Below are 23,862 nucleotides of genomic sequence, written 5' to 3'. Positions count from 1 at the left end.
CCAAATACTTGATAATATGTCTTCAGGGAGTGCAGTTAGTGTTGGCACCTTGCTAAATCTGACAGCTTGACGGACCATTGCAAAGGGGCAAGGCTTAGCAGAGGGTCAACTGGGACATATTTATGGCAGATGCTTGACTATGGCCTAAAGCCTAACTTCTCCTTTCTCTGTCCTCCCTGAACCTAATTTTCCCATGTTTTTCTGTCAACGTGCTGCACCCAGTCGGGGCATTTGGTACCGTCAGTAAACTAGAAGTGCTTGTTTTTACCACTGATAGGCCCACAGTGGAGGGATGGATTTTTACTAAACAGTAATTTTAGCATGTATTCCACATCTAACTGGGTGAATTAAGGGTTTATTTCAAACAAACCAGAGTTGGTGATTGTTGGAACAGTGGAAAGACGAAACAAGATGGCTTTTGTGAGTTTTATTTTATACGTCCACTTTAAATGACGTGCTTTCCACGATGATAAAATTGCTCTTTATTTAAATGGGGTCTGGTGGATTTGGTGGTAGCAATTTCGGGGCTGTTTCTGGTTAAACAAAATCTTACTCTTTAACAAAAAGGTCAATCTCAGTAGGGATCCTTTCCATAATGTTGTTAACACCAAGAAGAATAATCTGAGCCTGTCATTGGCAAAAACAAGCATTAAAAGTGGACGTAAATTGACGTTGCGCACATGCCCCAAGTGCTTACATTGCAGCCTTTTTCATGGCTGTCGACTGTAGTGTTCTCTCTCAATACTGAACCAGTTTCAAAAATTGCAGTTTCCATTGAGACACAAAAACACAGGAAAATAGGGTCCAGGTTGAAGAACACCAAAGTTTTCATCCATCATGCTTAGCTTTGGCAAGTGTTGATGTCCTCTTTTTAACTGGAAGAAACAGGGTTAACGGGAAATGTAGCCTTTACTTTGAGAAGCTCTAATATCAGATATAGTGCTGTTTCAATCAATAAGGAAAGATATACAAGGTACACCACTTTTAAATTAGTTCGTTTTCCATTCACTCTCCATTGACAACAGTTAGTTGTAGTCTTAAGACAGTTTTTTGGGAAGCTCAGCCCACTTTTAACCCACCCTGCTCTCCTCCCCACCTTACAATATAGATAACAGGTAGCAGAGCGCTAGCGCAGCTATCACGCAGCATCAGCAATCTCCAGAGAAACCGTCCTGCACCACATCTGAACAGCCACTATCTATACTCAACACTACATTTCCACTACATTTGATGTCACACCGTAGCACAGTTAAAACATCTGTTATGACCTTGTGATACAATATTGTCACTCTGTATGTTGTTGCCTTTGTCCGTATATTCCTTTCTTAGTGCTTCAGTCTAATAGTGATGTGACATGTCAGTGCATTTATCAGTGTGAATATCACCTGTAATATGACGATGTAGTGTACAGTAAGTGACGATAATGGAAATGCAGGAGATGCAGCCATCTCCCGACAGCAGGACAAAGTGCACAGTGTAGTGTGACACGGCTCTTGCCAGTGCTTCTGACTGTTGTATAAACAGCTTCTTCATCTCAAGCATGTCAAAAGAGCAGCCTGGTTTATCTCAAATTACCACTACCTCTGCTCTCTCTTTCCTCTTGCCCTTCGTCTTTCTCTCCCAATCGCCCTCTCCATCTTTAGGTGCAGTCACGATGCAGCAGCAAAGAAAATATCCTAAGATCAAGTGAGTACCAAGTTTCCAATCCAAAGGCGCTCTCTCTTCTCTGTGTGTGTCATACATCTATGTGCTCTCGAACATGCATAAATAGATTTTAAATGAGCATGTGATGTGACAATGCGAGCGCAGTTTGTGTGTTTGGCTGTGTGTGGCTGCTGTGTTGCACGCCTCTGTGTGTGCGTGGTGTTTTGCCAGAGGTTGTTAAGCCTCATGTTAAGCATCAGAATATGCTGTGGAAGCGTAAGTGTATGTTTAAAGGAGAGAAATTGGGTCAAGGGAAATCAAAGCACAGCGCCTATTCTTCGCTGTGAGGCAGAGAGGCAGAGGAAGAGCGAGGCAGAGGGAGATAAAGAGAGACGGAGAGAGAGAGCAGATTACATATTAGTTACACCTTGCTTTGTTCCTTTTACCTTTGGAATTATTAGAGAGGTATTATTAGACCAACATTGCTGCTATCGAGCACTTCTATCATCCAGCTGGGTTCCACAGCTCCTGCAAACAAACAGGACTTTTTTCCTGCCAATCCCGGCTCACGCTGTTTAAATTGTACACATGTACGCACATGCACTGAAACCCACTGAAATTAATCCAGTTATCTTGGTGACAGTGGTGTGGAAACACATTAGATTACATGTATTTATTTATATAATTGTATGTTTTGCATATGTCACATCCTGAGGTTTGGAATTCGACCTTTACCGCTGCAGCTTCAAACTCAGCGCGCTTAAATCAGTATGAATTCCTCAGTAGATTTTTCTCTCCCTTTTTTTTTTTTTTTTTTTTTTAGGATTTTCTATGGCTCTTTGGCCAAAAGGAAAGTTCTTAAAATACAGTTTTATGTCTCCAGAGATAGTTGGATGGTTCAGTTCCCTGCCTTTGGAGCCACAGAGATGTTTCCACTGTCTCGGGATTGAGTCCCAGCAGAGTTCTCTCCCTCCCCTCTATCTTCCTCTCAACTTTCAAACTGTCTAAATAAAGAATTAAAATGCTAAAAACGGGTGAAGTGGACTCAAGTGTTGTTTTTAATCAGGCTGGGTTCAGCTTAAATTTCAAAGCTTGGGTCTAGAGCTATGTCTGAAATCACTCTCTGTTCTCGAATGTACTTTATTTACTTTACACCATTTGGTTTCAGTATCCGATTTCTGCACATAAGCATATGCATTCTTTAGTCCTAAAAGCTAAGAGTGTTTATAGTGTGTGCATTTGCTTTTGCTAGAACTCCCACACTGTGATTTCTTTGAGGAAAATGACAGAAATAGGACACCACACCTGCTGGTGTTTGCCAAAAACAGTGTAAAACGTCTTAGTTTATTGCCTATTAGTAAACTAAAATATTGTCTGATAATAACTTGCTGCAGTTAATTTTCTATCTTATTATACATGTTGGCCAATAAGCAGCCTAACAACAAATTACAGAAGTAGTATAAAAAAGACAAAGACATTTTTGAGGTAATTCGTAGGCAATGTTGGTAAAATCTGTTTAAAAGCCAATTTTATGTAATCCGCCTGCTCCTCACTGAAATGACCGGAGGCAGGGAGTTATTGCGCAGCAGTTTGAAAGCAGCTGTAGAGCTACACCGTCCTCCAAACAGTGATTTTTCAAAGGCACTAGTATTATGAGAGTCATGGGCAAGCATCAAAACAAGCATCAAAAGCAACCCTCAAATGTATTTTCTTCATTAATAAAAATTTAATATTGTTGTAATATATTATGTTCCTTTTCTTTGTAACCAGCATAACTAAAACAAAGCGCTAGCATGCTGATGTCTCAGGCGTTAACTAGCTAGACAATTAACTTTACAGTGTTATTTCTGATATTTGCACGACAGTCCCGTATTTTGACCTACCATATACCACCTACCATACCATATTTTTATGTCACATCCCCACAGTTTGATGGCACATGATGCCTGAATATACCTGAAGTCCAGCAGCAAAGTTGCAGCACTTGTTACGGCCCCTCTAATATCAGTGTAGACTGGCAGGGTAGGAGCACAGGTTGCTAATGTTAGCTTACAGATCACCGCTAGTGGGCTGGTAAAGGCGCAGTGTTCTTTTTAATTTGCTGACATGTTTGATGTTTGATCGACAACGGCGGAAGAATTTTATTCTTCCTTTGCATTGTTATACATCATGCAGCCCCAGTGTTTGACTATACACCGCATCGCAGCATCATGCAATCAAAAGAGGCGTGACGGGCGTGATATGTAACACAACAGCGTCGGCCTCTGGTGTGACATATAACATATGTGTCAACAGTACTTTCTAAAGGACAACAATGGAATCACATGTCAATCACAACCATTTACCTTCTCTCTCCTATGGAGGCTGATCTCATCTTCTGCTTGGAGGGTAAGGAGCTCCCGAATGTCATTGTTTTCCCGATTTGCAGACAGTTACGGCTGTTCTTCTCCTTTGAGTTAGCCGCTAACTGTTAACAGCTGCTTTAAATTTCCTATTGGTTAGTTGTCAACATAATACGCAATCAAAACGTCACACCTGTTCCACCCATGATCACGTCTTTCTGGCTTTATGTTTTATACAGACTTTGTTGGGCTGGTGCTACCTCCGTTCCTGGGTCAGAGGAAAGACAACTCTGTCCCCTCATTTCCGCGTTGGTACCTTATGTACAGAATGGTGAGCTGGCATAACAGTGCGATATCCTGCCTTGAACAGGGAGTGTAAAAGTGACTTTTGTGAACAAATCGCAAGCGGCCCGACAAACGCAAACAGCTGCCTGTAGTCGACACAATAAAAAATTACCACAGCAGACAACAGCAACACTCATTGTGTCTGTTTACATCAGTGCTAACAGCGACAACTAATGATGACATGAGGGTCAAGAAGGATTGGGAAGAGTTCAACCACTGCCCCTTGTAACTCTTTTCCGAGAGGCAAGGTGGCTGAGTATCATATCAAAACAGTAAATGAGTGAATGTGAGTTATTTCAGACAGAGCAAAGGTACATTGTTCCTGTTTTGTGATTTGGTTTGATTTGTGACAACCATTTCATGACAGTGTATGCAATGTCACGCGTCTTCCCAGGTCACAGTGCAGTGGACATCACCAAGGTGGCCCGGAGGCACCGCATGTCCCCCTTCCCCCTCACCTCCATGGACAAGGCCTTCATCACTGTGCTGGAGATGACCGCTGTCCTGGGCACTGAGATCATCAATTACAGAGGTGAGCAGGACAGAAACCCTGCAGATCCAGCAAATCTTCCTCACACCCATTTTAAATGTCCTGAATGTGTTCATCTCATCCCTTGACATCTCCAGTTTACCTTCGCTTTATGTCTGCTGACATCAGCCACTCAGCACGCTGTGATGTGGAGGTGTCACGTCTTTCAGATCGATGTAGCGACATGCTCTCACTAAGTTCACATGACAGCATTTAAACACTCTCTGTCCATGACTGGACACCTCACTGATTCAGCAGTCTGTGTCTGCATGCCACAGTGTCACTCACACAGACATTCAAATGATGCACACACACACAGATTTGCTTGGCGACAAGGGCCAGTGAGATTTTTCATAGGGGTGACCAGATGGGGCTATGAAAAACCAGAAACCATAACTGAATCTCAGGATTTTGATTATGGTGTCGAAGTATGTAGGCTGGTTGAAACTATATCAGTATGAGAGTTAAGGAATCTCATACTGATATATATTATTTAGCAGTACAATTTACATTTTGAGTTTCACAGTAATCCTGTTTTAATGTGTAATGTACCATATGTGTACATGTTAGGCGATGTACAGTTTTATTTTGAAGGAGTACACACTTGGAACCAGCCTTCTCAAGTTTAAATGCACCACACTGCCAATTATATTTGAACATATTCATGATGGAGGCACAGTGGGTTGTCTGGGATTGGATTAGGGTGGCCGTGCCCCCCCTGGCCACACCTTGGCTGAGCCATTGACAAGGGCACATATATAACACACCTTTCCTGATGATCCATGTGTCATTACATTCACAGCTCTTTAAGATGGGAAAGATTTTCAATCCAAAACTTGGCAGGTCTCTTAACCTGTTCAGATCCCCCATCCATTCAAAAGGATATAACTTTCTGGGTTGTCTACATCTGTGATTACTGTCATCTGACTCCACCCAAATGCACAAACCCCATCATAATGTCATATATTCCAGGAGGGTTGTAAAGACATAGTAGATTAGGGTCCCCCCCATATGGAGTCTAGACTCTGGTGGTGGCGATGAGATGAGATGAGGAGGGAGTTGAGGATCTGGATGTAAAGAGGAATGGGCTTTTGATGAGCTGGTGCTGGGCTCTGGATAAGATGACTGGAGGTGAATGGAGTGGAGGAGGGAGCATAAAGGAAGTCTTCCTGGTTGAACTTACGTTGAGCTCCATTTGACTGGATGTCTATGAGCCAATCACAAAGTTCCACATCATCTGAAATGGACTGCAGTAGAGTAATACCCCCTTTTTAAGAAGCATAGCCAACTGTGAGGCAAGCAAGGCTTTTCAAAGAACATCTGGCTCCCATAGGCACTATGGGGTATGACAGATGTGCAGTGTAACTGGAGCTGCGATGTTGGAGGGTTACAGCAGTCGACACCAGAAAGAAAGGGACGATATCCGTTCAGGTCTGTTTGGGTGCGCTATTTTTAGCTTCTTTTGGTACATTTGGCCTGACAGAACTTTTGGGTACACTCAATTGGATGGTGGCGGCTGATATGCAATAGAATGTTTGCAAATAGAAAGCATTAGTTTATGGTCTGTTATTAAAGACTTTTTCAGCAGTTACACAATTGTAATTCTCATCTATAACTTTATTTATTTATTATTTTTTTAAAGATTCCGACCTAAGGCCAACTGCGGACGTCTCAGTGAAATCTATCAGTCATCCCCTATGTTCTATCATAGTGCGCCACCTATTGAGCCTTTCGGCAAGTGCAGACAAGACTTTACTGCTTGTGTGTTGTAACCCATTGGTATGACGTAAATTGACGTATTGACTTCTCTTTTTAACCTCCTTGGAGGCGAGAAGGAAGTGCAAGGCACGTTTCAGTCTATTAATCATATTGTTAAAATACACAATTCATGTTTAAACTGTTTTTAAACTAAACATAAGATGTATAACTTTTTTTTTAATATTATTTTTTGGGCTTTTTGCTTATAATATACAGGACAGTGTGATATGGGGAGACAGAGAGAGTGGGGGGACGACATGCAGCAAAGGGTTGCGAGCTGGAGTTGAACTTGCGACCGCTGCAGCGAGGCATCACCTCTATACCTCGGGCGCTGGCACTATCCACTTAGCTACTGACGCCCCATGTTGTATAACTTTAATATGACAAAAAATTCTATGGAACATTTTTAGCTTTTATTCAAGATTTTTTTTTTTTTTTTTTTTTTTTTTTTTTTTGAACATCCATCCAGGAATGGACGGGGGTCTGATCAGTTTTATAAAGTGATATAGAAAGAATTCTGGTCCACATTAATTTTTTTATCCTTGTAGTCACATGGTTACATTGCAGGTTACATCTTTTCATTGTTTGTCTTTATAAAAATTCACCTTGCTATAATAAGATTTAATGCATGTTTTCATCGCATCTTTATAGCTGTATTTTGTTTTGTTCATCTGCATGTCTAAACAGACCTGCACATATACAAACATACAAGTTAAGTTCGTTTAGCACCCGTGGGTCTCGTCAGCCTCCTGGCAGAGTGGCCTCAGCGCCAGCGGAGGGTGACACAGAGCCAGACTGAGGGCCAGAGGGGAAAACACACTCTTGAATTCATCTCTGAAGGCAGGGTAGCAAGGACTGGGGGCAATAACACCCGGAGGTGCACATGACGTCCCGATCGACGATGGTAGATGGAACGCTCTTTTTTTCCCAGGTGTAAAGTGATGTTTCGTGTTCTTGGGGAGGGGAGGGAATTGCGGGATTTGCAGGAGCACAGCTGGGAGCAGGACAGTGGGGTGAGGAGGAGAAGGACATGGGATATGAGGGATGAAATATTTAGAGAGACAACAGCTGAAGCAGCTCCCCTGCTGGAGTAAGAGGGGTCTGCGTGCGTTTGTGTGTGTGTGTGTGTGTGTGTGTGTGTGTGTGTGTGTGTGTGTGTGTGTGTGTGTGCGAAGTGTGCACTGTTGCATAGTGTGCTGATGGGTGTATATACTGTTTTTGTTGTATATGAGCGTGGACTTACAAGGATCTATCTCTCATTTTATCACGGTAATGGTGTAGTGTGTCACTTTTTCCTTAGTGTTGTAATCCAGAGGAAGTGTTTGAGGTAAGATGTTGAAAGAAGTTCCCGACAATGTAGTGCTAAATATTTCAATATCTCAAACATCTTGTTTTCTTGTTGAGAGTTAGATGAGAAGATTAACATCACTCTCATGTCTGTACACTAAATGTAAAGCTACCACTGGCAGACGGTGAGCTTAGCTTAGCACAAAGACTGGAAACGGTGAATAAGCATGTTCCCCAAAATGGTCAAATTCTTTAATTCTCATCAATCTATGTTCAAGATTATGTGCTGTATGTTTATACCACATTTTACTGTCCTTTCAGACTGTTTGGACGAGTGACGTCACAATGCCCCTCGATTTATTGACCATTACGTAACCCTTATAAAAACCTGGACCTACTGTATGTGATTTTTCGCAAAGCATCTGATCAAACGCAGATTTCAGCTTCGCCTCTGTTCTATTTTTATTCACAACTCATCTTCAGCACATGGTTTTAACAAGCTGTTTGAATATTTGAACAGCAGCTTGGAAAGAAGGAGTTGCGGGTGTGAAAACACATCAGAATATCTCAGATGAAGTGCTGTCGACTTAAAAAAAAGATGTAAGGATCGGACGCGTCTAATAGCGTATGCACGTGTGTCGTCTCCTAAGACTAAGATACATTATTTACAGCAGCTCGTTAGGACTGTCATCTAGTAAGCTGATGTGCGTTATGCATGTGTGTGGGTGTGTGTAAATGCATATTCTCCCCCCCCCCCCCCCCCCCCTTTCAACTCATTGATATCAAAGCTTAGATCTTCATATTAACACCCACATAATCATAGCATAAAGGCTCTGAGAAATGCTATATATAGCCACACAGCAGCTTAAGGTATTTTTAGTGGCAGGATTTTTCTCCTCCTCCCACTCGCCCTCTGTCTTTTTCTGTCTTTCTTTCCTTCCCTCACTCTCTCCGAGCTATTGTCTGTGTCCTGAGTCTCTGTTCTGCCTACATGAATGTTTCCTGAGTGTTTTAAAGTTGTGTGGCTGGTTAAGAAAAGGGACGTTTGGAGGCCTCTACTTGTTGTATGTGAATCAGTGAAGCTGGAATAGAAAAGGAAAGTGTGTGTGTGTATGTGTGTGTGTGTGTTTGTGCTGGTCAGGTGGTGAGTCATGCAGAGAGATCCTGATGTGCGGTGTCACACTCCATCTCTCTTTAAAACACACTCACACACACACACATATATATATATATACACACACCTCCGGCACATATGCCTCTCTGTGTCTTCATCTGAATCAGATGCACTGTCTGCCTCACCCTCTCTGTCTCTCTTTCTCTCTCCCTCAGCCACCCTTCGCCCAGCTTCTCTTCCTCTCCTCATACCCATGTTCTTCCTCTTCTCCCACAGATGGGATGGGTCGAGTCCTCGCTCAGGACGTTTATGCCAAAGACAACCTGCCACCCTTCCCTGCCTCTGTCAAGGATGGTTATGCTGTGAGAGGTAAGTACCGTGCGTTACGGCAGGTGATGTAAAATATGTTCTTGTCCCGTCCGTCTCGGATCAGGTGAATTATTTTTTGGCATTAGAGCCAGTTTTGCTGAAACAAAGTGGATAAGGTGAGTGTAAAACAGCAGTTTAAATATTCAAACTAATGTTCGGGCCTGCAAAACATGCAGCAGGCCAGTCAAGGTTAGCCAGGTTGTGTACATTTTCACTGCCAGTAAGGACGCTGAAGCCAGCTATTAAAGATTCCTATATTTTGCTTTGATAAGTCAAAATCATGTGTTATTTCCCCAGTTGCATACTTGCTCAGTGTCCATGTTTTCTTCCCTTTTTTATCATAACAAGCTGTTGTTTTTGTTTTGTGTTGTCTGGCTCACAGGTTTTTAAAAATGGCGGATGCCAGAGCTGCACTGGCTCATGGTTCCTCTTGTGCTGGCAGAGTACTACTCTGAAATAGAAGCTGAAATAGGAGCTAAAAAACAGCATTCTCGAGGCTTCATGTGCACACAAAAAACCTGTTGGTTAAAGAGTGTAAAACAGGCAGGTATATAGGGCTACCCCCGGCTAAGAATTATCCTAGTCGAGCAATAGTCGTCATTCAGAGCCATTAATCGACTAGTCACCTGCATGTTCACAATATTAATTTGATTATTAAATGATTTATTTTGGGCGGGGCAACACAATGGTTTGAGTTGAAGGTGTGAGAAAGAATAGTATCAGTAACATTGTTAACACTGTGCTACATTACAGAGAAATACAAAACCGTATTAATGAACCTTCATTAATATAGGCCTATATTTTATCTACAAGTGCACGTCACACACTGAGCGAGCCGCCTGTTAATGACGCTGTGGGCTAATGGGCATGTAGCTACTGACATGTTTCAGATGATACGTCATGTTTGTAGTTGACCAGTGAAGATGAGTTTACATATCACCTTGGGTTCGTCCTTCACCTTCTCAAAATGATTTGGATTTCCTGCCCGACATGTTTTTAACTAGCCTGTGGAATAACCGCAGGTACCAGCCCTGGAAATTAACATGACTCCTGTCTGACTGCTGAGTGTGGCCACTTCCTGTGTCTGCCCTTTCAAATTAAATTCCCACATGGTCCAGTCATAAAGGTATTTATTTATTTTGATAAGGCACAGCTCCTAATAGAGTTTCACTTTGTGTTTTTTTTTTGGTTTTGTTTTTTTTTCCTGCGACTATGCGACCAATGAAATCTTGCCAGAGATTTTCAACTAGACATACAGGGAATGGCTGCACAGAAAAGACCGAGTGCTCTGGAAAATAGACGCATAGTGCTTTTTCTTAAGGCGGTCGCATACACTCTGTCCTCATTGGGAACAACTGAAAAAAGACACTGACGCTCAGAGAAAAAACACTACGTGGATACAGACTCTAAGTTCAATATATTATTTGGCCTGCTAAAACTTTCCTGGAACCTCTGTTACAGCTGATGCTAGACTTGATGATGCTGCAGATGTTTCCTAGCAACCTCCTTACACATTACTAAAGTCTCTAGTAGTGAAGGTATTCCTTAGATTTGACGGTTCAACACAAATTACCAGTTAGTAACTAGTAACTAGGTACAGAAAACGTAGGAAGGACTTTACATATAAACTTAGTGATGGATGTACAAAGCTCTGGTACAACGCAGTGCAGTTCATTTCTTTGGATTTGACTTCCTGACACCTACAGTGACGTCCATGTGACTGTCTGTCCGCAAAGTCACTGTTAAGAGAAGGTTGCAGATAAAACTGAAGAACTAACCAGGCCAGTGTGTCTTTCCTCTTGTACAAATGACCTGATTGTCCTAGTTAGAGATGAAGAGGACACTGGGGCAGTGGAGATCTGCCTCAGGAGCCGTGTAAAGGCTCCTTCTGCTGGGGTGAACTGAAGGCTCTGCACTGTGAGACAATAGAGGGGGCTGTCCTCTAAAGCTGCCAGGTGGAGACGAGTGATGGCAATAGATGTGGGGTTTACCTTTGCTCACAGCAATGGCTGCACTAACTCCTTAAAGTGGTTTCCACACTGGTAAAGTTGGCTGACTTGTTTTGGTCAAGCAATGAGTGGCTGGGCATCCTAGAAAGCATTGAGGGCCCTGTTAACCTGGAGAGCAGGGTGGCAGCTTGCTGGCTCCAGGCTGCTCAAAAACTCGTGCATGTAACATCTGCTGTTGGCTGTCGCTGATGGAGTAGGAGGAGCAGAACACCACAGGTCTCTCTGGATTTTATGCATCTGTCCTGAGGGCCTGGCGTCTGCTGAGGCATACATGTGCAGATTGGAGAGATTTTAGTGCCCAGACTCTGGGTGTGGAAGAAGCCAGTAACCTATTGCTTTCTCCAGAGCACAGTGTGTGTTTTTGCTCTTTAACCAACCTGCAACCCCCCAAAAACTGAATGAATCAGTCATGGTTAGGCGGCTGGATCTGGGGGACATTTGCATTGGGTCAATTTTTGGAAAACCAGGAAAGGCTGTCCTGTTTTTAACTCAACAACAGATGTTTGTTGTCATCCAGTGTGGATTTTTAAAGTGTTTCACAAGGAAAAGAGTGGCAGACTTTTTCTTTAACAACCAGTGAGGAAGCATTTAATCCTTTAGTTGAGATTAAATGTTAAACCATGAAATTAAAGTCATAGAGTTTTCCACTCACCAAGGACATTTTGCAATGTCAAAGAGTGTTTAAAAGTTTGAATTGTGTTTTGAGTGTCTCAGGCCAGGCGCCAGGATGAAATGACTGAGGGGGAAGATTTTTTTTCCTTGTCATAAAATAAAATCCATTGAGTAAAGCATGCAATAGCCTCAGAAAGGCTAAATAAAAACAACATAAGGCCACTTTTTCAGAATCAAATAATACATTTATTAGTCAGCACTAGCAGAGCACCAAATTTTTTTGAACTTATGAATGATACTCTGTCCGATCAGCAGCAGAGGTGCATAGGAACAGCTGCTGGCACCTTGCATCTCGGTGTAGTTGACTGTCTCCTCACTTCCCTGTTGTTTGCCTTGTATCTGTGAATTGCTACAACCACAAAAGCGAGCACCAAACAAAGTCACTTGTTCTGTCTGTCTGTTTATCAAACAGTCAGTTTCAGTACTAAAGACAGCTCTGTACCTACACACACACACCCTCAGCCCCTACACACAGCAAACAGCACTGACCATGGTTCTGAAACAACACCTAAGAGATAGTCGCATGTATCTTGACAAATACATTTGTTGTTTCTGCTGTTTGTCTGTAGATACATAAAGCTTAAACAGAGGGGGCAAATAATACAACTGAGGGGGCTAAGCCCTTCGTGGCGCTGGGCCTGGTGTGTCATGTGATTCTTGTTCTTGTTCTGGTGTGTTTGGTCTGTAACAGAGCAGAACAATGAAAGTGTTTTCCTGAATTTTCAGTTTTTCTATTGGCTCGTCGACTATTTGGCAGTCAGTCTCAGAACTCATTGGTTATTGGTCTGACGATGATAATAAAAGTCAAACACATTTTCAGTGGGTTTTAGCTTCTGCCAGGGTTGCCCCTAGTGTCTGATCCTGTTTGTGATAGTCATGGACAGGATCTCAAGGCGCAGCCGGGGGAGGAAGGGGTCCGGTTCAATGGCCTCAGAATTGCATCTCTGCTTTTTGCAAATGATGTGGTTCTGTTGGCTTCATCTCACCGTTACCCCCATCATGTACTGGGGCGGTTTGCAGCCGATTGTAAAGCAGTTGGAATGAGAGTCAGCATCTCCAAATCTGAGGCCATGGTTCTCTTCTGGAAAACGGTGGATTGCCCCGTCTGAGTTGGGAGAGAGTTACTGCCTCAAGCGAGGGAGTTCAAGTATCTTGGGGTCTTGTTCTGGGTGAGGGTAGAATGGAGTGTGAGATTGATGGCAGTTTGGTGCGGTGTCTGCAGTGATATGGGCGCTGTGCTGGACTGTCATGGTGAAGAGAGAGCTGAGACAGAAGGCAAAGCTTCCGATTTACTGGTCCATCTACGTCCCAACCCTCACCTATCGTCATGAGCTCTGGGTAGTGACCGAAAGAATGAGATCGCAGATACAAGCCAGCAAAATCAGTTTCCTCCCTGGAGTGGCTGGGTTCAGCCTTAGAGATAGGGTAAGGAGTTCGGACATCCGGAGGGAACTCGGAGTAGAGCTGCTGCTCCTTTGCATCGAAAAGGGTCAGTTGAGGTGGTTCGGGCATCTGATCAGAATGCCTCTTGGGTGCCTCCCGTACCCCGGGGTAGAACCAGAACACGCTGGAGGGATTATATACTCTATCTCATCTGGCCTGGGAATGCTTCGGGATCCCCCAGAAGGAGCTGGAAAGCGTTGCTGGGGAGAGGGGCATTTGGAATACTGCCTGTTGCCCCACGACCTGGCTTCGGATAAATGGTTGAAAATTGATGGATGGATGCATTTCATCCAATCAGCCTCTCCACACGGACTGTTTACCTGCCTGTCAAATGGTAGTAGTCGGTGCTACTCTGAATACAAACAGAGTTCAACAGGAAACCAGAATACTTCCAGTGCCAAAATGCTGTCTACTATTGCTCACAGATTCTCCATACATATGCAGATATCTGAGCATAGAGATTGTTTTGGCTATAGCAAAGTAATAGTAATCAAAGTGATGGTCTCTGTACACCTCAGGGTGGAGGGTATGATTTGAAAAAGTGCAGAAGAAGACAGTTCTGTGCTCTGTGAGGTCTACTGGCATCAAAAATACCGTCTGTTTTTTGAGATGTTTAATGAAAGAACATCAAATGTCAGTGTTTCTCTCTCTCCTTCTCTTCCTGTTTGATCATTCTGTAGCCCACTGAAATGAAATGACTCAACTAAACGACACACTCCTACACACACACACACACACACACACACGCACATTCTTAGCTGTACACATGTGTAATGCTATTAAATCTTTCTTTTATTTCAGCGGCTGACGGCCCAGGCGACCGCTTCATCATTGGAGAGTCCCAAGCTGGAGAGCAGGTCCGCGCCCACGTCGACACTTTAGGCACACATGCTTTCTCTAGCTCACAAAGACACACACACATACACACACAAACACAGTGACTGTCACACAAATGCCCACACAACCTGTATATGAAAATAAAGTACTTCACTTTTGTCCTTCACCTCACGCCTTGACCAGCTGTAATTGCACACCAGTGTGTTCCCTTAGCAGGTGATGAAAAGCCCTTCGCCCCAAAGCAGGGCTAGAAAGTCAAAGTGCTGCCAAACTATAAAACAGATTAGACCTTGGAGACAGGAGTAGGCTACAGAGATTTACTGACTACCACGACCTCTCGTCTTGAACAAAATCAGCACACATGCAAACACGTTCTCTCTATGCATGCCCCCACAGTTTTTACATTCAGTTTTATTGGTATTTTACTTGAATTTGATCACTGTTTGGCTCAAAGCTGCCATCAGTTTGTAAGATGCTTCAGGGAAAACTTTGGGAAAGAGTCTATGTTACTTCAGAAGTATTCAATCTGTCATTTTACTTTATTCAGTTTTAGTTAAGGACCTAGAACAAAATGAGCCACCCACTGAAATAGAACGAGAGGAGAACATTGCACTGACATTGAACTGTTTGCTGTGGTCCTTGGACATGCTTAGAAGAAAATGGTGATCGTATGTAGTTTTAGGGTGACAACACACCTGAGCAGGGTAGTTGAGTGTATCACACTTACTAGTTAAAAACTCAGTTTTGGCCTATCGTCATTTTCCTTTTGTCTGTCTCTTATTGATGCTCATCATGTAGCCTGGGCCTATTGTCACATTCATAATTATCCATGTGCTTTTCCTGGTATGTTACCAAGCCAATTTTCAAAATTCAACTGAAATTTCACCAACATCAGTAGAGACATGGATAACATAGATGGTAAATGGACTGCACTTGTATAGTGCCTTTCTAGTCTCCTGACCACTCAAAGCACTTCTACACTACATTATATTCACCCATTCACACACACATTCACACACTGGTGGCAAGGTGCTACTCAGTAACCTTTGGAAGGCTCTCACACACCAATTTGGGGTTCACTATCTTGCCCGAGGATACTACGACCTGTGGACTAGAGGAGCCTGGATCAAACCACTGATCTTCCGATTAGTGGATGACCCGCTCTACCTCTGAGCCACAGTCGCCCATAGCCGAACATGACCAAACATTGTGATTCTCTTACTTACTGATAGGAATCTGAAGCAATTAACTCCTCAATTCCTCTCTAGCATTGAGGCAATGGAGATTGTGCACACAATGCACCTCTCCATGCTTTGTATATTCCGCTGCTCATTTGGTCGTTTTGTATTGGTAATGGTGCACATAAAATGGCCATCATTCTGACCAACTAACTAACTTTCTAACTTTTTATTTGATAGGACAAAATAAATGGCTAAACTTAAAGGATAAACCATTAAAAGGATTTCGTGTCTCTGTGCAGCCCACCCACACAGTGATGCCTGGCCAGGTGATGAGGGTGACGACGGGTGCCCCTATCCCATGTGGGGCCGACGCTGTAGTCCAGGTGGAAGACACCGAGCTGCTCCGCGAGTCTGAAGACGTAAGTAGTCTGACTGCTGGTCTTTTACCCGATGAACAGGCAAAAAGATGTCAGAATCAGGTTTGTGGCCAACCAGAATTTACCCTGTGAAGGGGATTTTTTTGGACATACATTGACCTATATTTATACAGATATAACATAGAGTTTAATCCAAGACCATAGCAACTGTACATGGATTCTGGTTGATTAAGATGTCACTAAGACTAAGTTTTGCCCAGAGATGCGCAGAATAAAGAATGCATTTTGGTCTGGTATAGTACAAGGTAAACTGTATTTGTTCATGTTGATGGATCTGACAGCTGGTTGTCTTTCAGGGCACAGAGGAGCTGGAGGTACGAATCCTAGTACAGGCTCGTCCAGGGCAGGACATCAGGTTAGTGTGTTATTGTGTTGGCGTCTATCAAAGGAATACTTCACCCACAAAGTGATCATTTGTACAATAATTACTTGCCAAGTGATACTTGTTGTAAAGAAAACTTGTGCATGCATGTGTTGCACGAGTCATATCAGAGTTTGTTAACAGATGTTTTTTATATAGTTTTGCTGTTGTTAAACATGGACCCCTATGACTTTGATTCATCGAGAATTTTCTTAGTTTTTGGATTCTTCGTTGACCATAGAGGCATGTGAGAAAAACAAAGTTTCTTTCATAAATTCAATGTAACACGGTGTGGGTAATTGATACACAATTGGTCGTTTTGTGGGTGAGGTGTTCCTTTAAAGAGCCAAAGCCAGAATCACATTTTAAATGAAATATTGTAGATCTGGTAAAGAGTGTCCTTTTTTCCCTCTGAACCGTCACCTCTGCTGTCCTAATACAGGCCCATCGGTCATGACATTAAGCGTGGGGAGTGTGTGCTTGCAAAGGGCACCCACATGGGCCCGTCTGAGATAGGTCTCCTGGCCACTGTGGGAGTCACAGAGGTGGAGGTCCAGAAATTCCCCGTGGTGGCTGTCATGTCCACAGGAAATGAGGTAAGGGGTTAGGAAAACTTGCACATTTTATGAGAAAGTTTTCATTTGGGAAAGTGCACTGAACCCACACTGTATCTGTATTTGCCAAAAAGCTTCAGCCTCAGCTGCTAAAGGTAACAACAACGTGGCATCTTCTCTGACAGCATACCTCGTTCATATTTATGCACAATCAACATTGTTTGCTTTGACTGCGGACACCAGAACAACATTCAGAGCTGAATGCGCACTCAGCCGTTTCATGTGTGCTTTCAGTTGTGAAGAATGTGTTTATCTGTGACCAGGTGGTTTCTTTTAAACGCTGGAATCATATTTGTGCATTTTCTGTGTGACCGATGTGCAGTTTAAATTTCATGGGGTGTGTAACCTTTATGGAGATCCTCAGCAGACCCGAGATACCCATAACACCTTGTTGTGGGCGCTGTGCAGATATGTCTGAATTGTGTAAATCAGCCATGAGTCACCTCTTCTATGGCCACGTTCCAAACCAATGAAGTGGTATATTGTCCTCATCTCCCCTCGTTTGAGCAAGTCTGATGAAATAGAGGATTTGTCCTCTCATTTTTACACACTCATCCTGCAGCAGTGTTAATTTGACCATTGAGATTTTTGGTACATTTTTAGTACTAATGCTGTATTTTATAAGACCCAGATGATGGGAAACTGAAACATCTGTGCAGAGCTAGCGTTTACAACTGAAAGTATGCAGTATGTTTTCCCACAAACCTACTATGAACCTGCTGAATTAGATGCATGTTAACTTGTGGCATTGCTTTCCTTTAATAACTGTAGTAATTAGCAGTGCTTGTTGATGTTTCCTCATCCTGCAGCTCAGTCGCAGGAATAAAATGTTGGCATTGTACATTAATGTAAACCAAGGATATGTTAGATATGTACCTTTCATAAGCATCATATATCAACATTTCTGAATAACGTGCTGTAGTTCAGATTACATTTAATTAAGCTGAGTTTCTCATAGGAGTAGTGGTTGGGTATTTTTTTAACTTGACTTCAGGACATTTCCAGCCATGTTTGTAGTGACAAAAGCGGGCATTTTTTAAAGAGAGGTCAAGACATTTGTAGCAGTGTTTGTAGTGTCAGAAATAGGTATTTTTCAATGAGAGGTTTGGACATTTCCAATCATGTTTGTACCAACAAAACCAGGTATTTTTAAATAATAGTTCGGGACCTTTGCAGCTGTCTTAGTAGCGTCAAAATCAGGTGTTTTTTAAAAAGAGGTTGGGACATTTCAGACTGTGTCTGTTGCAACAAAACTGGGTATTTTTTTAACAAGAGGCTGGGACATTTCCAGCCATGCTTGTGGCAACGATAGCAGACATTTCTTTAATGTGAGGTCAGGACATTTCCAGCCGTGTTTGTTGCAACGAAACTCGGTATTTTTTTAACGAGAGGTCGGGACATTTCCAGCCATGTTTGTGGCAACAAAAGTGGGCATTTTTTAATGAGAGGTCAGGACATTTCCAGCCGTGTTTGTTGTGTCAAAACCAGGTATTTTTTAACAAAAGGTTGGGACATTTCCAGCCATTTTTTGGGCAACAAAACCAGGTATTTTTTAACAAGAGGTTGGGACATTTCCAATCATGTTTTTACCAACAAAACCAGGTATTTTTAAATTATAGTTTGGAACATTTGCAGCTCTGTTTGTTGTGTCAAAATCAGGTGTTTTTTAAAAAGAGTTTGGGACATTCAGGCGGTGTCTGTTGCAACAAAACCAGGTATTTTTTAATGAGAGGTTGGGACATTTCCAGCCGTGTTTGTAGTGTCAAAACCAGGTAATTTTTTACAAGAGGTTGGGACTTTTCCAGCCATGCTTGTGGCAACAATAGCAGGCATTTTTTTAATGTGAGGTCAGGACATTTCCAGCCGTGTTTGTTGCAACAAAACTCGGTATTTTTTAATGAGAGGTCAGGACATTTCCAGCTGTGTTCATACTGACTAAACCAGGTATTTTTTAGTGATAGTTTAGGACATCTGTTTTTTGGGCGACAGACCAGGTATTGTTAATGACAGGTTGGGGCATTTTTAGCTGTGTTTGTTGCAACAAAAGCAGGTATTTTTTAACGAGAGGTTGGGACAATTTCAGCCGTGTTTGTACTGACAAAACAGGTATTTTTTAATAATTGTTCAGGACATTTGCAGCTGCGTTTGTAGTGTCAAAACCAGGTAATTTTTACAAGAGGTTCGGACTTTTCTAGCCGTGTCTGTAGTGACAAAGTGGATTATTTTTCTAACTAGATGTCCAGACATTTCCAGCTGTGTTTATTGCAACCAAACCAGGCATTTTAGGCCAAAACATTATCTTTTCCTAACCCTCACTATGTGGTTTTTATGCCTAAACCTAACCAGACGTTATCCACAATGCTGTCACAACATAAAATGAAAATTGAAACTTAAAGAACCACAAAATTTCAACGTATCCGTTACATATGAAACATGTAAATGTATGATATCCATGGTTTGCACAAACGTACAATGCCAACATTTGTTCTGGTGACTGGGTTGCATCCTGAGGTCACCTCATTAACAGAACAGAAAGTTCAGATTTGTAGTTCTATCATGAAAAGTAAAGAGGTCAAAATGTATGAATTAAAATAGAAGACATACATTATGCTGCTGCACATTACATCATACTGCAGTTACTCATGTATTGACAAGACAAGTTGTCTGAAAGTGGGGCTGCAACGAATTATTATTTTCATTATTCATTTCATATTTACAACCTATTGATTATAATTTCAGTTAATCGATTAGTCATTTAGTCTATAAAATGTTTCAAAATAGTGAAAAATGCGCATAACATGTTGCTTGAGCCCAAGTTATCGTCTTCAAATTGCTTGTATTTTCTTACCAACACTTAAAAATCCATTTGAAAAGTCACAACCAGAGAATGAGTGGCATTTTTGTTTAACAATTGTCATATTCATGGCAATCAATTTTCTCTTAATCGACTAATCGATTAATAATTTCAGCACTATCAAAATGCACAAGCAACACCAAATGATCACCTCAAACTTCAGACAGTGTCTTCTTTACCTCACTCCGTCACCCGTCAAATTTCTTTATTATTTCGTCAAATTTATTTTCAGAACCAACACATTTGGTACCAAGAGCAGGATAAGTATAGTAATACTATAATGGTAAGCAAGGGATGTTTCCCAACGAGGGTCTCAACCTCCCTTTTGAACTGATTAATTATTTTTATACCCACCAGACTTGCTGCCACCCAAAGTGGTGCTCAGAGTATTTTCTGAATAATGTTTAAGCCAGGTCCAGATTGTACTTAAATTGACCTAAAAATAGATGGCTACTGAATAGGGAGGAGTGTTTCTAATGTCTCATTTCTCCCTATGTGTCGTGGTAGCTGCTGAACCCAGAAGACGACCTCCATCCTGGGAAGATCAGGGACAGTAATCGCTCCACCCTGCTGGCCACTATCCAGGAACACGGTTACCCAACCATCAATCTGGGCATCGTGGGAGACAAGTACGCCTTCACTCTAATACTATACACGTTACACTTCCAATATGATGTTTATCATCTTGCTGTACTCCGAAACTAGCTCTCTATAATTTCCTCTCCTATGAGTTGGTGTGTTAAAATGTGTTTGGGTGTGTGTCTCTGTGCCCCGCAGCCCCGATGACCTTCTCAACGCTCTGAATGAAGGCATCAGCCGTGCTGATGTCATCATCACCTCAGGAGGAGTGTCCATGGGAGAGAAGGTATGATGACAGAACAAGCAGTGCACACATTCAATCATAGCATTGTCTTTCACTGACACCTTATGGTGGACGGGGGGATGACAGCCTGTATTCTATAGTAAATTGTATTTTCAATGGGTGATCTGGGTGAACTTATTTATGAGATTGATATGTTAACAATAATACAGCACCAAAATGTATCATCAAAAAGTACTGAATTTTGTTTTGTAGTCTAGGTGATTCTGTTAGTCTCCAGTGTTCACACAAATGGAAGAAGTGTTTAAAACATCACTATATGTGTAAGATCTGATTGTCCACTGCATTTTTTAATGTATTGCACTTTTATGTTTCTGTCTTTTTTAGGACTACCTTAAGCAGGTGCTGGATATTGATCTTCATGCTCAGATCCATTTTGGTCGTGTTTTCATGAAACCAGGGTAAGACAATTTAACAACTTTATTCTTCTTCAACTGTTTACAACACAGTCATGATGTGTTTAACAGAAAACTGAAATAGAGTTTAAGTTTAAATCTCAGTGGCCGGTTGCACAAAACATTTTAAGTTTTTCCCCTTAAGTATTACACTTAAATAGGGATGCAAGATATTGGATTTATTGCTGATGTCTGACATGTGGATATATAACAACCTATTTGGCTGAGAACCAGTAACTATATTGATATATCCACTTTTTTACCCCATCATCAAGTCTCTTTTGTAGTGAAATTAACATCATATTATGCAAACATATTGTTAACATGATGGCCCACGAGCAGATGGAGACATGAAATCCAGTGCTTTTCAGTGTATGTAATATCCTTTCATTGTGCAAAATTAAAAAAAGCCTGTCGGTCGATTCTGATAGTAGTACTCAGGCCCGAAATACACACACATGCACAAACAGGACAGATACATGCATTAAATGGAGAGATGTCAGAGTGAGAGGGCTGCCTACAGACAAGCACCCTGAGCAGTTGGGGGTTCGGTGCCTTGCTCAAGGGCATCTCGGCCCAGGAGGCGAACTGACAACTCGCCAGCTACTAGTAGACACTTCATACTTGGTCTGGTCTGGACAAGGACTTGTACTGGTGACCCTTCAGTTCCTAACCCAAGTCCCTATAGTGAACTACTGGTGGGACTTGGGTTAGGAACTGAAGGGTGACAAGGACTTGTACGGGTAACCCTTCAGTTCCTAAACAAGTCCCTATAGTGAGCTACTGTCGAAGAGCAGAAGAAAAGAAGGCAAGGAAAGAAAATTATTCAGAGGAGGTGAACGTTTTACCTCTGGACAAATACAATAATGGAAAGCACACACTAATAAGTGAATTTGATCTGCACATAACAGCAGACATAAAACAAGGTATGTGGGAGGAAATTACAACGAAAATTAATTCCAGAAGTCTGGTGAAAAGGTCCAAAAAAAATATTAAATTTATCAGCATAAGCTCAGCTATGTTAAGACAGAGTCAGAGGTACCTTAAGTTTTTTCCTTACCTTGGTTGCTGAGGTCTTTTGTGCAACGGTTTAACTAACTTTAAGGGATTCCTTAAGTATAAGACCAAGAGAAGGAGAAAATCTAAATGCTTAAGGAAATGGAGAAGGAGAAGAATTAAGGTTGTTGTGTAGCAGCCGATTTTATTTTAAGGAAACCTTAACTCAGACTTTTTGGATGATCTTAACTTAATGTGTTTGGTACAACCGGCCACAGATGTACATTTACAGCAGTGTTGCATAAAACAGGTAAAAATACTTAAATATTGTTTTTCTTTTTCAGTCTCCCAACAACATTTGCCACCTTGGACATGGACGGTGCTCGCAAACTAATCTTTGCCCTCCCAGGTAGTGTGTGAAGTTGAGAGAAAGAGTGATTCACTCCGCTGTTTCTGAAGAGGTGTTACTCATGTATTTCTCCCCCTCTTGTCTCCTCTGGCTGTCCTCTCTCTGTCCGTCCGTCCGTCTGTCCTAGGAAACCCCGTGTCCGCTGTTGTCACCTGTAATCTTTTTGTCATCCCTGCCTTGAGGAAGATGCAGGGCATTTTGGACCCTAGGCCCACCATCATCAAAGCGAGGGTAGGATGCCCAGGGCGGCCAGGGGAAGCCTGACTCTCTGGCAGAGACACACAAAGTTCATCATCTGTTGAGACACTGGTGGCTACAAGACGTGTTTTTTTTTCTGTGTAATAACCAGATACAAGGTCTCCACTGAGATTAAAAAAGATAGAAAGGCCAGTTCTCCAAAAAAAGATCCTTTCTCTTCCCATTTGTGAACATTTGAGCGCAGATGCAACAAACTGCAAGAAGCAGGAAACATGAAACATGGGAGCATTACAATTATGTTTCCACTAAAGTTACAGGGCGAGTCATTGCAGGCCATTGCATCTTAACTCCTGATTTAATACTATTTTCATCATCCGCTTGATACATATTTATGACCACCGTGTTTCGCTTTGACTTGGCAGAGAAACCAATCACGGCCCACACTGACCTGAAGGCCTGCTCCCTGGTCATGAATATTCATAATTATAGAGCAAGTCAAATCATAATAATATCACACGCCCCGAACAGCCGCAGCTCATGTGCCCCAACTAGCATCATCAGGCGAGAGGTCTGGTCCCCTGCCATCATGTGTGCTATCCAGAGAGCTGTGCTACATCATTTGCTGTTATAAAGCAGTTAGAAATCAACTTGAATGCATTACTGCCACTTAGTGGCGGGACTGATGGCCTGGAAGCACAGATGTAGCCAGATAATTTCCCTCAGCAGATGGCATCAGACCCAGGTCAAATAGTAATCTGCAAAAACCTCTACCTTTGCCAGTAAAGTTGGAGGAGTTTCCGCTGCCTTCTGTTTGACTTGTTGCCCATTAGAAAGCATATAATGTTTGAAAATGTACAAAAGTGTCTGGCAGAATTTGGGTGGGCAGATCGCCTTTTAGCCAAGGTAATTATATTTTGGTGATGGTCCAGATCTGAAGATTTCCATGTGTTTTTTTTTTTTTGGTTGCAACTACTGCGCTGCATTCATGTAAGGAAAGTTAAATATCAAGGACTTTCCTAATTCTGGCGGAAAGTCAATCCTTGAGGACACGTTCAAAAAACATGAAATGCTCCACAGCTTTGTCGGGATTTCTGGCACAAGTTTGACTTCTCTCAGGGTGCACAGAGGAGCAAAATCAACTCTAAAGGGGCCAAAATCCCAGTAAAACTGGTAGTGTATGGAACAACA

At 42.2% G+C, this 23,862-nt stretch overlaps 1 protein-coding gene across 9 annotated transcripts in view; it reads left to right on the top strand.

The window, feature by feature from the left end:
- The window catches only part of gphnb (gephyrin b), a 163,364-nt gene that overhangs the window by 133,138 nt on the left and 6,364 nt on the right, over positions 1 to 23,862 (top strand). For 7 of the 9 annotated variants that reach the window (XM_049590266.1, XM_049590269.1, XM_049590267.1 and 4 more), the window contains 12 exons: positions 1,644 to 1,686; positions 4,726 to 4,863; positions 9,296 to 9,388; positions 14,314 to 14,369; positions 15,830 to 15,949; positions 16,264 to 16,322; positions 16,771 to 16,924; positions 20,304 to 20,425; positions 20,574 to 20,661; positions 21,004 to 21,077; positions 22,412 to 22,479; positions 22,604 to 22,707. In XM_049590266.1, the coding sequence (XP_049446223.1) occupies positions 1,644 to 1,686; positions 4,726 to 4,863; positions 9,296 to 9,388; positions 14,314 to 14,369; positions 15,830 to 15,949; positions 16,264 to 16,322; positions 16,771 to 16,924; positions 20,304 to 20,425; positions 20,574 to 20,661; positions 21,004 to 21,077; positions 22,412 to 22,479; positions 22,604 to 22,707 (1,119 nt within the window). The remainder of the gene's footprint in view (positions 1 to 1,643; positions 1,687 to 4,725; positions 4,864 to 9,295; positions 9,389 to 14,313; positions 14,370 to 15,829; positions 15,950 to 16,263; positions 16,323 to 16,770; positions 16,925 to 20,303; positions 20,426 to 20,573; positions 20,662 to 21,003; positions 21,078 to 22,411; positions 22,480 to 22,603; positions 22,708 to 23,862) is intronic. The other 2 variants (XM_049590264.1, XM_049590272.1) reach the window with 1 other exon arrangement.

Source organism: Epinephelus fuscoguttatus, linkage group LG11 (genome assembly GCF_011397635.1).
Source record: "Epinephelus fuscoguttatus linkage group LG11, E.fuscoguttatus.final_Chr_v1".
NCBI classification, from domain to species: Eukaryota; Metazoa; Chordata; class Actinopteri; order Perciformes; family Serranidae; genus Epinephelus; species Epinephelus fuscoguttatus.
This window is presented reverse-complemented; position numbering and strand designations above follow the sequence as displayed.